General features: G+C 41.9%; 1 protein-coding gene across 6 annotated transcripts in view; it reads right to left on the bottom strand.

Annotated features, from left to right (window-relative positions):
* Window positions 1-518: 518 nt before the first annotated feature.
* The window catches only part of Ano4 (anoctamin 4), a 394739-nt gene continuing 376698 nt past the window's right edge, over window positions 519-18559 (bottom strand). For all 6 annotated transcript variants that reach the window (XM_015998459.3, XM_015998460.3, XM_076554596.1 and 3 more), the window contains 4 exons: window positions 13443-13562; window positions 5880-5985; window positions 3319-3514; window positions 519-1307 (listed from right to left, as the gene is read on the bottom strand). In XM_015998459.3, the coding sequence (XP_015853945.3) occupies window positions 3323-3514; window positions 5880-5985; window positions 13443-13562 (418 nt within the window). In that variant the 3' untranslated portion in view covers window positions 519-1307; window positions 3319-3322. The remainder of the gene's footprint in view (window positions 1308-3318; window positions 3515-5879; window positions 5986-13442; window positions 13563-18559) is intronic.

Here is an 18559-nt window from a genome sequence, read left to right on the forward strand (position 1 = left end):
AAGTATGGACTAGTATAATGTGAGCACAAAGATTTGACTCTAATGATCATTACATGCTAATAATATGATTATAAAAAATGTTACACACCGCAAATACACACGGTGTAAACAAATTTAAAAGATTCTGCATCTCTGGAAGAAGAGTAGTTAAAATATCTCTCTCCCCCTGTCTGGTCATCTCCCCAGACAGATGGCTCTTCTTCAGAATTAGTGCAATAGTTTAGCAGGCAGGGGCATAGAAGCATTCTCAGTATTGATGATTAAATTTTCTCTTCCCCTTACATACCGTGCCGGTGGCATTTTCAAACCCTTCATATTGATTTTTAAGCAATTTGCTCTGTACCCCAAGAAGACAGTAAGGAAGCAAGATGGAAAAAGAGAGGCAAGGAAGAAAAACACAATTGGAGTAATTTGCAAGTAGCATGGTGGGAGTAAGAAAGCTTGCATTAAAAATTGCACTGTGTGATCCCTTTTATTCCAGAAGGAGAAAAATACAACAGAAGTTCAGAGGAGCCAGCTGAAAATATTCCATGTGCATAAATTTATTTTAAATTTTATTGTATCACATTATACAAGCATTAAACATGGCTTCATGTTGGTGACTGTTTAAATGTGAAAATTCATCATTCATGTCAGTATTTTTGGCTATTTACAAGTAAGGAATTCCTATGTACTTTATATACCTCTGCATTTGTATGTACATATGTAGGAATACATGACTATACATATGTACACACAGAAATACATCTATGGCCATACATGTAGCTATAGATATGTCGTATAGAATCATCTCCTCAGAAAGATCTGAACTTAAAAAAAAAAAAGAAAAAGAAAAAGTTGTAAACAGGGTCTTGTCTGTGTCATTTGGTGACGTAGAGTTAGGACATGATGACATTCTAGGAATGTGTCCAGGTGTCCAAATATCCTTTTTTTAGCCCAGTGTCTGTAAAATTCACATGGGGTAGAATGCAAAAAAGGTAGCAAACAGGCTGAAAAACAGGCCCAGTATACAAGTTCCCCCTTGGTTTTTAAAAACTTGAGAATGTTAACTGCCCATAACGTGCATGCTTGCTTGGTCAAGAGTGGTCTATGGATAGATAGCAATTGTGTGCCGGACTGCAGCATAGTTTCACGGCAGCGGGACTCCACCTCTGTCCTCCCCTGACTGCCGCCCTGTCTGCGGCTGCATGGCGGGGTCTTGCAGCATGCACTGCGGGTGCATCGCTAATCATTCACTTGAATGTGCTTTTGCACTGCTCGGAGAAGTAAACAAAATTCAGGTCATTTGCCTGGAAATCAATGGTCACCTGGAAAGAGAAAAGGCATCAGGATTTTACACACTTAGGTCATCTCTACGTCATGGTGCACAACAGCTTGAGGACTCACTGTGTGTCAAAGGCATCCCAAGAATTTGGAACCCCAAATGGAGTAAGGGAAGGATAAACATTATGTCTGCTTTACGGCAATCTGAAGTAACAGGGGTCCTGCTGACTCTTGCGGGAATAAAGACAGACAAAAACCATGCTTCCAAATAAAAAATGAGAAGTCGGCAGAAAGCAGCATGTGGTGAAGGCAGAAGGATTCCCCAGGATGGGTCACCTGCCTTGCAGCCCAGCCTGGCCTCTGAGGACAATGACATGCACCTTGGTCTATGGTCACTGGAGCTATCAGGAGCAATTCTCTGTGGAGATGTCTGCTTCCCACCCCACCCAAAGCCGCTGGATACACTCAGACTTTCTTCTCCAAGGAAGGCCCAGGGAGGTGATCAAAATGAACCAGGGGCTGCGAGGGTAGAACATATGTTAAAATCCTAGAACAACTCATTCCCTAAGGTACCGCTTGCTTCCCCTTCTTCACACAGAAACCGAGTCCATCTGCCACACCACACACAGAAAGTAAAAGACAGACATGGAATCCAGCAGGCTATACCATGGTGCTTAACAGTAACACACACACTGGAGACTCTGTGGTATGTTAGTGCTTGGGAAATGCCACCCATGTACTGCCTTATTTGAGCTGCATATTAACTCAGTTCAATAGGTAGAATGCCACAAGTTCAGTAATTTTACCACAGTCACAGCCAAAGAGTAGATATTATAGGTGGCAGAATTATTTCATTTTTACATGAAGCCTGAGTCAACCCTGCTCCTGACTACAGGGCAGGTGTTCAGGTGTTTATTCCTGCAGGATTTAGGTCTATCTTATTTCTGCCAAGTTCAGCCTCTTATCAAAGCCACAATAACCCATGGGACTGTCAACATGCCGCAAGGGTGGTACAACTTTGCCATCAACGATATGCATCTCTGCAGATATCTAGCTACAGTTTAGCCAACAGGGAATTCCTTTCCTCTGGATCTCAGTTTTCCTTTGAGGGCAGAATTTGAAAAAAAAAAAATTTGAAGTTTTTGCTCAAATAAAGAAGAAAACATTGAAGAACACAAAAAAACAAAGATTCCCCCCGCCCCTTCATAATATTAGTCTCATGGAATATGAGAACAGAGGCTCCTCTAGACAGTTTATTACAGAGGAAACATAGGCCCAGGGAAGTTAGGTTGTCTAAGGTTATGTAGCTAATCGCTGACTTATAGAAAGTTTCAGAACTTTTCGATAGGATGTGTAGGGATTTTGTTGAGTTTCCATACAATGTATACAGCTTCACCCTATTCCACTCTTATTATTGAATGTATACTTCTTAGGTGCCATGTGCCTACCCCTAGCTAACTGGAAGAATTAATACTACAATGAACTCACTACTGTGTTGAGATAGCCTGATGACAGCTTCTGAGGAACACAAATTAATAATACAAATTGGTGTATCTCTTAGCATTTAGCACCAATAACGATGGTCGTGACCAGAGGAGTTTAGGAGTTGAGTCTCAATGGGCTGAGAGGCCTGGGAAACCTTCTTAGAAGGCATGGTGTGGCACAAAAAGACATCTGGAAAATGTGAGTGGTTGATGGAGAGAAGTCCATGATGGGACAGTGGAGATGCTGACTTCGACCAGAAAGAAGGGACGCATTACTCTGAGGATTGAATGAAAATAGCCTGGCTGGAGCCAAAGGGAGAGGAAGGTTTATTCCTGGCAAAACTTATAAGACTCTGACTCCAGTCCAGAACCTGGCCAGGGAAAGAGAAGGTAGCCTGACCATGTGGGAGGAAGGATCGAGTTGCAATGGTTACAGAAATAAGCTGGTTTGGGGAGCACCTATTTTGAGCCTTGCTGGTGAAAACTCTAATATTTTGTTTCTGGGTGTTTGGAGCAGCCGATCCTCACCTGACCTGAGTGTGGCTTCCCCCAGGGCACACTGGTCACCTACCTGGTCATGGCCACTCATTGTGGTGTGCTTTTCCATTTTTCTTCCTCTCCTTCCGTTCTTTCTGGAGGCGCTCCAGCTCGGCCTCATACATCATCTCCTGGATCAGGTACTTCTCTCTCCTCATTCGGTCCCTGAGATCTTTCGGGAGGTCTGGTATCAGATAGGAAATGAGGTGCTTTATACAAAACACCAGGTGCTAAAAACACAACAAGAGAACACGACAGAATCAGAATGAGCGTTTGGGACGCGGAGCCTTGTCTCTGGGACACGTGGGAGTGGGATGAGGCTGGGGGAGGCACGCACTGAAAGGACCGAGGTCAGGTGAGACCTGAACTTGGTTTGTTGACACCATCTAGAGAGGAAGACCAGGGGTTGAGGGAGAAGATGAGGAGAGATGTTCAGTGGAGACTAGGAGAACAGAAACCCCAGGAGCAAGTCCTGGCTCAGCAGCTTTCATTGCTTAGGAGCGGACTGTCCACCTGAATGTAGAGCATTTAACTCTTCTGGGCCTCAACTCACTCCCCTGTCAAAGGATGCTGTGAAAAACAGAAGTAGTTTGAAAATTCTGTGTAGCTGGCTACTTAATTTTCTTTACACACCTTGCCAGTGAGAGTCACCCATGGGCCTAGGGAAATGGTCATTTCAGGAAGAAATATTCTCTTTTTGGGAAAGTGCCACACCTTCTCTACCTGAAATGCAAATGGTTGTAATTCTAGAGTCATTGTCATCTTTGTCTGTCTATATCCCGGTGACCCGTGAACTACCAGATGACAGTGTGAGCAAGAGTCCCTATAATTCTAAGCTACTTAATAACAATAAAGCTGTGCTGAAGGACAGCAATAAGGATTCTTCAGTTTTTAAAAACAAGTTCACTGTCGCATAGATGGCACAAAATTCTGCCAAATCAAGAGGCTTTTCTGCATACTTTAAATAATATACAAAAAGGATATGGAAAGTTCTAAATGAATAGCCATTTAGTAGTTTAATATCACCCTGTATGAATGTATGTACGTATGTATGTATGTATTTTAATGTATGGTGTGTGTATGTGTGTGTGTGTGTGTGTGTATGCAGATGTGTTTGTTAGTATGTATGCATGCAGAGGCTCGTGGTCAGTGTTGGGAGTCTTCCTCTACCATATTTCACCTTAGTTTTTGTTGACAGGGTCTCTCACTGAAACTGGAGCTGTTTGTGTTAGAGTGGTTGCTCAGCAGGCCCCTGGGATCCACCTGTTCCCTTCTCCCCAGGCTGGGATGACAGGCGTGTGCCACCCCGCCTGGCTTTTACACTGGCGCTGGGCATCCAAAGGCAGACTCTCATGCTTGCACATAGGCACTTTACCTGCTGAGCCATCTCCATGGCATCCTTTCTTCCTTCATTTGAAAAAAAAAATGAAGACCATGTTAGGCTAAGCATATCTACTTCTCATAGACAGAATCTCACTGGCCCAGAAATCTCTATGTAGCCCAGGCTGACCTAGAACTCAGAGATCTTCCTGCCTCTGCCTCCTGAGTGTTGGGATTAAAGGCGTGCGCCGCCGCCGCCGCCGCCGCCGCCGCCGCCGCCACCACCACCACCACCCACAGAAAACATCTTCTTTAAGGTGGGACCGAGGGTAGTGAGATGGCTCATTGAGTAAAGACGCTCTCCACCAAGCCTGACAAACTGAACTCCATCCCCCAGGTCCACGTGGGGGAATGAAAGAACTGGCTGCCACAATAGGCTACCCCTGGCCTCCATACACTCACATTGGCATTGGCATACACGTGCGTGCACACGCAGACAAACAAACACAGCAATGATGTTTAAAAAGAGGGACTGAGCCATCCATTAGTTAATTTCCAGAGGAGAAGAACTTAGTATCATCTTCCCTTGGCTTTCTGGAGTGAAAGGGCAAAGCGATGATAGAACTGTCTCAACGTTTGAAGATACTTCTAGTCCAAACAAAGGCATCTATGATATGCATGAATGTGGCTCCAATGCATGTGATGAGAGATGGAATTGACATGGAGTCACAGAAATAGACAATTTCCTAAAAGCCTGAAAGAAAATAGCTGATGTATTTTTCTTATTGAAACACAATACAAACAATTGCCAGGAAGACTGTACTTTCTGAGTCTATTTTGACTCTTCAGTAATCAGTGCTTAAGTAATGAAGTGGTGACGTACACAGAGGCAACAGGTATGGCATCAAGTTCAATGTCTTCCAGACAGTCTGTGAGCCCCTGTACCATCCTGGAAGGCTTGTGAAAAGGACATCATGAACAGGGTGCCTCAGTACCTCTGCAGGTGGGGATGGGAAAACTGCATTTCCCTTAAAGGTTAGAATATTAAATGTAGGATCCATGATTCCTGATTTGTTACTGAGAGACTCTGAAACTTTTCTTGGGAAATTCGAACATTCCAATTAAGGAAAAAGATGAAAAAGAGGCCACAGTATATGGCCTCGCTACTTTAGAAAGTCGGTCTTTGTGCTGAAAGTCTCTGCCACGTATTTACTTGTTACTCCAAGTGACTTCATTGCGCCAAAGGAAATAAAGGAACTGTTTGAGAAAACTCACCTCAAACACAATGATAAAAGCCAGCCGGGCTGCTAGGACATGCCAGAACTGCAGTGTGTAGCCATAAGGTGCCAGTGAATGAGGAGGGTCCCGGTAGTCCCGATATCTATAAACACAGGAGGGGGTTACATTCCAACTCTGATTCTTCAGTTCCTCAGATCTCTTCCATTTTCACTATGTAGTCTTTATACATTGGAATAAATTTTGAAAACAAATAAACAAAAACTTTTTCCATGCTAGATGTTGCTTTGTTTGTCCAGCATCTCTTCGTTTGGTAAAAGGATAACTCTTCTAGCTGGGAGGTGGTGCCACAGGCCTTTAATCCCAGCACTTGGGAGGCAGAGGCAGGTAGGCAGGCAGGTAGGTCTCTGTGAGTTCGAGGCCAGCCTGGTCTATAGAACAAATACCAGGATAGCCAGGACTACACAGAGAAACCCTGTCTTGAACCACCTCTCCCATCCCCAACAGAATATAACTCTTGTCTGGGTAATTACCCATGGGGTTGGGTAGGATTTACCTCTTCCTCAACCTCAGCTCAAAAATTTTGTGACTCATCACCAGGATGTCCATTAGAACTATTATTAAATGAATTATCGCTAAGTGCGCAGTCCACAGAACTTCCAGGACCTACCACAAATTATATGGGGTGGCAGGGAGGGAAGGAGGGAGGGAGAGAGGCAGAGAACATGCTAGAGAATGAAAACAGAACAAAATGGAGCAGCAGAGATAACAGTCTGCTGACTGTGACCAATTCTTAGCCCTCAGTTATTACTGAAAAAGACTTAGTATGGCTTCCTGATGCTCCAGTTGCTGAGAACAATACATTTCTGTCTGTGCCTGTCAATTTACATGTGGTTTCTGCTGCTTGCCATTAACAAGTCTTTCCTCCTACAACCTCAGTCTCTAACATTTGAATTGACATTGGACTGCACATGTGTTTGTTGAACGCCTATTTGGGGTCAGGCATTGTCCTGGGAACTTTAATTTACACAAGTACATGTCATTGTTACCATTGCCATCACTACTGCCACTATTGAAAAGTGACTCCAATGTCATAAGTTTTCATGCATTTTGAACTCAGTCTCCTTTTTGTTACAGAACTTTAGAATGATCTGGATGTAATGTTGTTTGAACATTTCTGATGTACAGATGCACAGAATTATCTTGTCTGAATAAAAGTTATGATTTTTCAGGTTTTTGTAAAAGATGGAGTCTAACATCTGACCTTGGGATCAGTACTAATTTATAGATGATCCAGAATAAGTTGCTATAAAGATTATGCTTGAAATATATCAAGGACCTGAAACAGTATTTGTGGTCATGATTATTACCATCACAATCATCGAATTGATTATTATTAGTGCCTTTGGGTGTGTAGTGATGATATACCATGAAGTTTTTATCACTAGAGTGATACTTATAATGAATAATTTCTGCTGAAATTGAGTGAATGCCTTCATGTGTCCAAATTGCTGGTTCTCTCCGTGGTGATAGGGATTAGGCAGAGTGCTTAAATTTCCACTGTCTAATACATGGTTATTCATCTGACCCTAGGTGGTCCAAGAATTGTGCACTGAATTCCAGGAAGCAGAACTTTGTTCAGGACTAAATTTTGCACAGATTATCCTAAACTTCATTTACTTTCCCCCGAGCTACCTAATAGCCAGGGACCATGTGATTCCTCTGTTCATTTTCAGGCACTAGTATTTCAGAAATACTCCAGGAGATATTCTAGAAGAAAAACGCAAATACCTTTTATTATACTTATGGCTATCAGGCAAAACTATATTTTTAAAAGGCTAGACTTAAAATTCTTTGTGGTGTCATTTTCTATGACTTCTTAAACTTTTTTTTTTCACATCAGTATCCACAACAGAATTTGCAGAATTATTTTCTGGGTATCAGTTGTCCGTACCAATAAAATTAGTTCTTGTCTGTCTCATGCTAGTCTAAACCTCCAGATTCTCTTTTGCACTCTGGATTTGCAGACTGTTGTTGAAATGCTCTGAGCTATGCCTTTGCCTACCCTTGACCCTATAAAACTTGTCCTATGCCAAGCTCAGATGCTGTTTATGCCCTGTTTCTGTTTTTGTTTTGGGTGCTAGAGATTGAACCGAGGGATTCCTTATGACAAGAACTTGGGCTCTCTGCTCTAGCCTTGAGCAGAGCCCTGCTGCTCTGCTTCTGATGTGGTATTATTATTTTTCACATGATTGGCTGCCTCTTCTCTGACACTAGTTTTCCCTTTTGCTAAAATGCATCCCCAAAGCTGCCTCTATTTCTCAAGAAATGGATGACTGGCCCGAAAACATGATTTTCCTAGCATCAGCTGGAGTTAATCTAGTCCTATTTTTAAACTGTGAAAATTATAGTGATACCTCTGAAAGAAAAAAATAAACCAAGTGGACTCCTAGCCGAGACAAGCACAAGACAGGGGCAGTGGTATAGAGGTGTCTTGTTGGCATTCCCAGGCACCCTGAAATACTGCACCTATTCTAATTTCCATGACAACCGTCCTCTTGTGGGCTTTCAGTTTCACTCTCTGTGTAGGACTTTCCTAAGTAAAATTATGCTTACCTTTTCTCCTTTGCACTTAATAGAAACAGAACCTAAATATATGTGCTTTTTTGTGAATTGTTTCTTAGTTATTATGTAATAAAGCTTTGAATTCTCAATTCTACATCGTTTTCTACTTCTGTTACCACGACACTGCCACATTAATTACTATATATTGTGTTTTAGCATAAGATGCATCTTTTATTACTATTTTCTTCAAAAGTGTCTTGACTGTTTTGATCCTTTTCACCTACACATAGTATTATGTAGCCCTTAGGTGCACAGAATTGGCCTAACCATAATTCCTGATTTATAACTAAACTTACTGGTTCATTATACGTCTCTTTTAATAATTTGACATTTCATCCATGCTCTCACTTCGTTTCATTCCTCTTACTTAATTTCATTTTTATCATTGATACATATGGTGGGAATTTGAATGAGAACTATCTCCCATAGGCTCATGTATTTGAATTGGTCCCCAGTTGGTGAAGCTGTTTGGGGAGGTTAAGGAACCTTTAGGAGGTGGAGCCTTGCTAGAGGAGGTGTGTCACTGGGGGTGGGCTCTGCAGGCTTATAGCCTTGCCCTACTTCCTGATTGCTCTCTCTGGTCCCTGTGCATGGGTGAGATGTGATCAGCCAGCTTTGAGCTCATGCTGGCATGCCTTCTGGGCATCATTGACTAGCCCTCTGGAACCATAAGCCAAAATGAACTCTTTTCTAAGTTGCTTTTGGTAATTATATTTCATCACAGCAACAGGAAAGTAACTGATACATAATTTGCTTATACATTTGTGAGAATAGTATACTATTTACTTTTGATCTTGACGTAAGGATATTATACCTTTAAGAAAGATTTATTTTTTAATTTTTAATTGTGTGTGTGTGTGTGTGTGTGTGTGTGTGTGTGTGTGTGTGTGTGTGAGAGAGAGAGAGAGAGAGAGAGAGAGAGAGAGAGAGAGAGAGAGAGAGAGAGAGAGAATGTGCATGTGTGAATGCAGGAGCCCATAGTCCATAAGAAGGCTTTAGATTCACTAAAGTTGGAGTTACAGGTGGTTGTGAGCCACCCAATGTGGTCTTCTTCAAGAGCAGTATACATTCTTTACTGCTGAGCAATCTCTCTAACCCTTAAAGTATGTTACATCTTACACAGTTTTCTGAAACTTGCTTTTTTTTATTTACGGTTATGTTGCCTGTAACTTGCTTATTTTCACTACTGTACAATAGACACTATTATAGTGTGACTATATTATAGTTGTTCTATGTAGTATATATTTAGAATTACTCATGGGTTTGCCACTTATCTCTTTTCTTCCAACTTCCCTACCCATGGGAAACCTTAAAGCAAAGCTTAATTCTTCCTAGTTCAACAAATTGTCTTTGGGTAAAAGTTGGTCATAATACTCTTGTGTAATCTTGGCTCTTTATCCACTTAGTTTTGGTTTTAGGAAACCATTTCTTCCAGGCCACTGATCCACTTGAGAAGGTATTTTAAAAATTTAACAGTATGTTCTGATGTTTTCAGGCTGGGAGCCAATTCAGGTGCATCACCTGATACATGACTAAGAAAAGAATTCTAACATTGCTTTTTCCACGATGGATGTGTATATGAATTTTACAGGCATATGTATGCATTTCTCTTGCGATTGAAAGATTTGAAGAAATATGAAAATATTATTTCAGAGAAGAATTTAAAAAACATTAAACAAAATGATCACAACTTAAATGAAGATAATCCCATTTATGTTAGTAATTGTGAAAGGTAATTTATTTTATTATGTAGGACAGCTAGACATAATATAGGAAGCAAGAAATGAAAAGTGTTCTCTGTACTTTATCTTATTTTTAAGTAACAAAAAAGCTTTAGAAGTAAGCCTTTTTATCTATTTTTTTTGAGGTGGGTCGGCCTCCAGCTCACTATGTAACCAAGGATGACCTTGAACTTCTGATTTTCCTGCCTCCACCTCCCGAGTGCTGATCCAAGTGTGTCATCACACCTAGTTTTTGTGCTGTTGGAGACTGAACCCAGGGTTTCATTCGTGCAAGGCAAGCACTTCAACAACTGCCCTTCAATCCAAGTCTACCAAATGGTTTTTAAATTAAAATTATAATACTTATAATTTTATTTCCCTCTTTTCTTCTTAGACTGCTATATGCATGTAAGAGTGCATGCTATATTATTTTATTCGTGACATGGTTTGGAAACACAGGGAAGACTCTAAGAAAACACCAAGTGCTGTTGCTTGTTTGCATCCTCCCTCCACCTCCAGGCTTCAGCGAGATCCAGTGCAGGACTAGGTCCCATCTATTATATCTTCCTATGACCTCTCCATCAGTATAGGAGGTGGAGATAAAATGCATGATGAAACCTGAGAGTTAATGGACTTTGTTTAGTTAATTTGGGGCTTAGAGGGCAATTGTATGTGGTTGCTGCCTAGCAGTGGGACCCATCTAGCTTCTCACATGATCTTTTGTCTTCTTGGAGCTGAGCATGCACAGGTCACTGGGTTTTTACGTCTGTTGTCTACATGATAAGCAAAGTGTGACTTAGCCTCACAGGCCAAAGGAGTTTCTCCAGTATCAGGTCTGATGTTTTATTCTTGGACTAAGCAAATACATTTTGATGTTAGGTACTAACATCTAGTTTACATCCCTCTTTTCATTTCTCTGAATAAAGAAGAAAACAAAATAATGAAAGGTGAAGGATACACAATGGGCAAGTGTATTACTTTATTGTTAGTCATTAAGAGGCTAATATAAAAGAAAGATTATCAGACTGTGGCTCACAGAAAGCTGAACATTCCTATCCATGGAGGCTGTTTATTAACTCGAGAGGGAACCATGCTGAACCTCACTATTAGGGTAGTCTCTACCCAAAGCGTCATTTCCAGGCCAGTGTGATGCATGGGTGTGTCACAGCCATGCCCTTATGGCACTTTTGTTGTGAGGCTTCTTAGAAGAATGCTACCATGAAAGTCAGGAGTCCTATCATCTGCCAAAAAGGTGAATACCACCTACCATAGAAGGTTAGTATTATTATTAAACAAAGTAATAATTCTCAACACATATTAGGTCCCCAGTAAATACTTCATACATTATTATTGTACAAATACTTGGAGGTATAGTTTAATTTCCTTTTAGAGAGCATGAGCATGTGTTGCAGAGGAACAAGCTACAATCAACGAGTACTCTGCTCTTCTATCCATTGGTCTTTTCAAAGCACAATACTACACAGTGTGGGCAAGAGATAAAGAAAGGTAGAACAAGGTCAAGTGTCCTCAATGGCTGTCAGTCAAACCACCTGGAGATTAGTTGTTTTGAGTCACTGTATGAAACAGAGAAGGATTTAAAATTCCCCAGTTGAATCCATTTAAACTCTTTTATATATGTGCATATGTATATTTTAAGAGCTTTCTACATAAAAATTTGAAAGGTCTTTAGTGTTAGTTAATATGGCAAAAATATCTCTACTAGACACCACAAGTTAACAAATAAAAAGTCCAAATGAGTTACCCTTTTTGGAGCTGTTAGTCAACAAGGTTCCCATAGATCCTCAAACATTACAGGCTACTACTGTCAGTGCTCTTGGGCGCCCTCCAGAACTTAACAGTAAGACCCTCTTGTGGAAGACACCAAATATTTGACTAATAGAACATGGATAAATCAAGCTGGTGCTGACTTTATCCCAACAGTAGTACTGAGAGGTGCTGTTCATACTACTGAAGAGTAAACTATCGCTCTTACCCAGCTGTGGGCTCTTTTAGTTACATGATAACTGGCCTGGCAAGATATGCCCACTGGCACAATAGCAGAAAATGTCATGGGAGTAACGAACCACTTTCTGATCAGAATTAAGGCCTGTTCTACAACTTGAAATCCATACCTGGCATTGTTATATGGCCAAGAACCTATGGATAGATTGGTCATAGATCTTAGGGGGAGAACCTACTACTATTTTTCTGCTAAATGAGGATACTCTTAAATGGACTCCTAATAATTTATCATTATAGCTATAGATTAGTACATTTCTCAGCCCTGATAAAAGAAGTTTCTTTTTGCAACAGATAGTGATTAACACAGGGACCCACGATTTGTTGTGATTCAGAGAATAAGATACTTGGAGAATTCTCCGCCGTAAATGGGACATTTATATTCTACACCCTCCTCCCAAAGCTCAAGGGTCATTGTGGACCAGGGTGGAAAGACTGAAAGTCAGCGGAGGTGGATGACTATAAGGAAACGTGCTTTCTGGACATAGCAAGGCAGTTGTACACGAGTTCACAGTGTTCGAGACACACCTATGGAAACTCAAGGCAGACAAAAAGGGATAGGGAAGTGGACATGAAGTCCAACCCTTAAGTGAGGAGCTATTGGCAACTGATACGTGCTGGAAGGACAGTCAGTTTTCTTTAAGGGTGTGGCCCCTCGTTGATGGACCATGCTCCGTGGAAGGCCACATGGCCCGCAGTGTATGGGCAGCACACATTGGACTCGATGAGCTAAAAAGAAAAAAGAGGGCACAAAATGGAATGGGGAGAGAAAGGGGGTGAGTAGGGCAGGGAGTGAATACAATCAAATTATATTGGATGAAATTCCCCGAGAACTAGTGAAAAAAAAATCAGCAGGTGATTTTAATGCCTTCAGGATTGAAAAACAAAAAATAAGCAAGTCACAATTTATATTGCTGTTGTAACATGTTCCATGAAGTCTTTAGTTACCTTTATTCTCTCTCTGAAGCGTGGTTTTCTGGGCAGGGAATATAAATTCTATTCACCCTTGGTTTGCCAGAGCCTAGTTACTACATTAATCATGTGTACACTCAACTAAAAATTTTAAGACATTTTCTGCCCAAACACTGGGTGTTTTTTTCTTTTACTGAAAATATATATATTTTTTCATATAGTCTATTTTGATTCTGAGACCTACTGCTTCAAAGTCAGCAAGAAGGGTTGTCAACAAAACCTCTCCATGCTAGAGCCAGTTCAGCCCGCTGAGGTTCACACTCACCTGCAGTACTTCAGAGGAGTTCCCGAGAACTCACTGCCATCAGACTCTGGCTCCGACCGGTTTTCAAAGTCAGAAATTCGGAACACAGACAAGCTGGCGTTCACATAGCCAACCATGCACCTGGATGCGAAGGCAGATTGTGTTATTACCACAGTGGCAGTTCCCTTTACCACTAACTCCCTAGTTCCTCCTCTTCAACCCACATCTCCCTCTACAGCCATGCTTATGCCACGGACGCTTCCCAGGCTTTCATGCCTCTGCTTGGGTTTTCCTTTTCTTTGGAAGCCCTACTCCTTTGTTTGGAAGAGTAAATATTGCTTATCCTTCAGTGGTCAACCAAAACACCACCTGTTCCGAGAAGACGTCCTTCCCTGCAGTCGGCGTGACTCACCCCCTTCTCTCTGAAGTGCCACCACAATCTCCCTTGAACTGTAGGATTATGGGAGTAGAGTGGAGGTCTTAAGTGCTATTTTATTTACTTATTTTTTAACTTTAGGATCTAGCAGTTTTATATACTGTTGAAATCCAGAAACACAGGATTTGGTTAACTTGATTGGAGGAAATCGATGTGTCAGAGGTTCTGTTGATTTTCTGGACTGAATGAGTAGAGAGGGTGAGTAATTCTAACAATTACTCTGTCGGCTCCCTTCCTTCTTATCTTTGTTAGAGAACAACATAAGGGGTTTCACTGCGACATTTTCATACAGTTGTACTCTGGTCATATTCATCCTATATAATTCTTTAATGAAAAACAATGTATCCATCACTATTACTATTATTGTATGTATGTGTGTGTGTGTGTGTGTGCGTGTGCGTGTGCGTGTGAGAGAGAGAGAGAGAGAGAGAGAGAGAGAGAGAGAGAGAGAGAGAGAGAGAGAGAGAGAATATATGACATATATATTGTGGGGGCACATATGCCGTAGTCTATCTGAGGAGGCCAGAGGACAACTTTGTGGAGTCAGTTCCCTCGTCCCACATTTACATGAATTTGGGGGCCTGAACTCAGGTGGCAAGGCTTGTGTAGCCAACTCCTTTACCGGTGGAGTCGGCTCACTGACGCCACCTTATGTGATTCTTTAAGTGGAAAGGAATGTCCACCCCCTAGACTCATTTAGGGAGTAAATGACACTATGTAGGTAAAGCGCATAATACTACATTTAGCCAATAGCAAGACAAATGTGAGTGATGGTTATTCATTTTATGCACATTTTGCATTTTGCAGGTCAGTACGTCGTATGGAATGAATGAATCATGGTCTCTGGGGTCTCTTCATTCTCATGTCTGATGTGATTATCCTCAACTGCTGAATCTTAAGCCAAATCAATGACACAAGCAATTCCAACAGCACATGGCTTCTTTCTATCATGCCCAGGACAAATCAGTGCCCTTTGGCCTTTACAAGAATGTACTGAGCTTAAGGAGCCATCCATCCAGACACTTGTGCATTAAGCAAATGGTTAGTAGGTGCGCAACATTCCTCAGTCCTCACCTGCTTCTCCTGGAAAGAATGGTCTGGAAGAAGAATGAGTGAACTGTCTAGAACATGGCATGAAGACATACTAGCTATCACCTTGGTGACTGTCAGTTGTGGCTGAGAAGGAGGCAGTACTTGGACACACAAACTTTATTAGAGTGGTCTTAGGAGCTGAGCAGTAGTCTGGGGACTGGCAAGAGCCAGGCCCAGCACTAGCATGGAGTATTCATACTACCGCCTACACTCTTAGCTCACAAAGGAGCTCCAAGACTTTATGGAGATTAAAGCTGTTATCAGTTGGTTCTGTTTAGGATTTCCATTGACAAAAATACAAATTCAAATAAAATACCTGTCTTATGAAAGATATCCTCCATCTTCTACCCAAAGAAATAAAGAGAATAAATCTGTGAATTTATTCACTGAGCATATTCATGTAACCCCAGGCACAAACCCATATTGAGAATGTGTCTCCAGTGGCTGGTTACTCACAGGTACCTAGAATCAAAAATGAACCTAGAGTACAAGCATATTGTTATCTTCTTCCCATACCATCTCACTCATCACAGGAGAAGGACCACTGATACTGAGCTGCTTAGACATCTCCCTGCTTCTTTTTACAGTGGTGAAATCCTATGACTACCACATCAAGCAGTTGAGTTTGCTATGAATGTAGGGAAATGAAATTTCATGTACACCTTATGGTGTACAATTCAGCCAGTGGTGCCCATTCACCAACTCACTGACCTACTGTCAAAACTGGAGACCACGAAGGGGAAGAGGACCTCATGACTGCCACTTGGTTTGCTGGCAAATGCTCTGCATACCTACTACCACTGAGAGAGAGAAAGAGAGAGAGAGAGAGAGAGAGAGAGAGAGAGAGAGAGAGAGAGAGAGAGACAGAGAGACAGAGAGACAGAGAGACAGAGGAGGATGAAGCTAAGATATCCTGATGATGAGAGAGAAATGAGAGGCACCGCCCAAGAAAAGTCTCTTGCAATTATAAAGGACGTTTTCTTAAAGGACCAGTAGATGCCTTTGAGCATTGCTAAGAAAGGAGACTTTGAATGCGTCTCTCAAAAGGCATTGTTTAGATCAGGACACAGACTTCTCTCATGTAACTTTCGAAAATATCCCACATCTTTAAATGAGAGGACTCTCCTTTGAAAACAGCAGTTCCTTTTTGTTTTTACTTCCTCAATGGACAAGACAGGGACACAGGAGTGGTCATTATCACCACTGTTAGGGGAAGAACAGAGCCAGAAGCTGGCTTTCAGGTTTGTCGATTTCAGATCAAACTCGTGCTGACTGTCTTTGAATTAGCTATAAAATTTGCCTTTGAGGTTTCAGGTCTTGTGACACTAACAGCCTGGGACTGGGAATCAAAGGTTGCAAATGTCAGGGGAAATAAGACCAGGTTTATGTACTTAAAGGCAAGTGTGTTTTATAGATAAAGCACCTCAGGCTCATAAGATGAGTACAGAAGTGATTACAGGATTGACACAAATATATTCTCTCTTATTCATTGAGTAAGATATGCTGGTGTCTAACTCTGTGAATGAACACAGAGTCCTTGATCAAGGCTCTGGCCTTTTATGACATCATTGTTTCTGTAGAAAAGCAGCTTTGATTTAGCAACTCACCATGGGCATCTATTTCTTACTTGCATGCCACATGGTAGTTCTAAGGCCGAGAGCATTCTGTATCCCTATCATGATCCCGAATCATATCTGTGTCCCTATCATGACCCTGAATCATAATGTCTGCCCAAAGTTCTCCAAGTTCCCTTCTAAGGACCCCATGTAAAGATACCCTAGAAGAGGAAGTGGCCTCACTCAGAGGAGGAGGTGGATTCTTCAACAAACAATGAGCAGTCTGAGCTGCAGCCACAGAAGACAAAGAAGAATCCATCCAGAGGAACATAGTTGAAAGATTTTTGTGCATGCGATGTGTAGAAAATGTTGCCTTGAACCATGTTTTTTCTTACCAGATCTGGCTAAAACAGACTGTCAACCTACCAGCAACCCTGGACCCTTGACTGCTGGGCATTCACACCATGAGAGTGGTTCTATCTGCCATGGTCAGACATGAAAGGTTTGGTCTTTCTTTTTAAGCCGTCTACAATCTATCTGGGGACAACACCGATAGAGTCAGGAACGACATTAGGCAGACCTAAAAGTGCCATCACAGGGACAAAGATCATGGGAACCAAAGGATTCGAGGTCCATGAGTAAAACTTTCATCCCTGGAGGAGCCACAGTAAGCTCACCCACTAGTAAAGGGGGAGGCACTGATGTAACGCAGAGGCACAGTGGCAGGCTTGGATAGAGTACTTTTGATGGAGGCTCAGTTTAAATGGAAACGGGCCGTTTCTACAGCTGGCTTAAATCACAGGTGGGATTTGACTGCGGCAGCGCATCACAAAAGCTCATGACTTCCCAGGATTTTACAGTGGTTTTACACTGTAAGCTTTCTTTACTTCTAGAGCATTTCCAAATTGAAAGAAGCAGCAGAGGGTGAGGAGGAGAAAGAGGGGGGTGGGGGAAGACAATGATAACAGAGAAGAAGGGGAAAAAAATCACTGCAAAGTAATAGGGTGTCTGCTATGACAGAGCTAAGATTCATGAAGGAACACACACACACACACACACACACACACACACACACACACACACACACACACACACACATAATGGTCAGTGGCTTAGAGAGAAGAGGTATAACCTGGAAAGTTGCAGATGGCTCATAAAGAGAAAAGTTTGCAAAGAAAGTGCCCGGAGCTGAATAGTCTAATACAATGGAACCAAAGCATACTATGAGACTGGTAGGCTGCTAGACTTCTGAAGCTCTGGTTCATTATCAACTCCATAAATCTGTTCCCAGTTCATTTTTGATTCTCCAAAAACCGATTACAGGTTGCACTATAAGTAGTAGAACTGGAGAAGGACCAAAGACTTTAACCATTAAAGCTGAAAATCAGGAGGTTTGCAGTGAGGTGAGCCAGAGAGCCATTTGGGGCCCTGGAGCTAAGGATGGAGAGGTCCGTGTGGGCGTGGCTCTACCTGTATGCAGGTTCCAGCAATTATGGTGGAGTCTGCCCCTCTAACATCCCTCTGCTCTCCAGAGTGAGGAAAATACTGCATAGCCCACTCTGAGTCGTTTTGAGAATCAAATATAGAAATGTGGCTACAATGAAGGAAAGCTTCTTCAGGCTAAGTCAAGCAGAAGATGTTGATGGTGGGAAGTAATGCCTGGGCAGTCTACTCCACGTCTTTAAGTCTCTGTTCTAAAGAGTTGGTATGTTCGCTTAAAGTTGCTAGACAATTAGTGTTTAATGGCCCCATGACTGTTATAGTAAATGACTTCACAGGAGCCTCTTCAGATGGCTGGGTTGTGAGATTTATCACACACCCCCAATTATCCAAGTCTTAGTGCATTTGTGTGGTATTAATGATGAAACTAGACCTTGACTAGGTTTGCTTAACTTAGGTTGGTTACTCCATTTGCCTACAGTGGTTTAGGGAACAAATTAATTTGCCTCAGACTATAAACCAGGGAACAGGATTGCTTCTATTAGCTACCAGCCCATGTAAGATGATTTTCTGGGCATCAAAGACCTTAGGCAGACACCTACACACCACAATTA

Source organism: Peromyscus maniculatus, chromosome 18 (assembly GCF_049852395.1).
Source record: "Peromyscus maniculatus bairdii isolate BWxNUB_F1_BW_parent chromosome 18, HU_Pman_BW_mat_3.1, whole genome shotgun sequence".
Classification (NCBI taxonomy): Eukaryota; Metazoa; Chordata; class Mammalia; order Rodentia; family Cricetidae; genus Peromyscus; species Peromyscus maniculatus.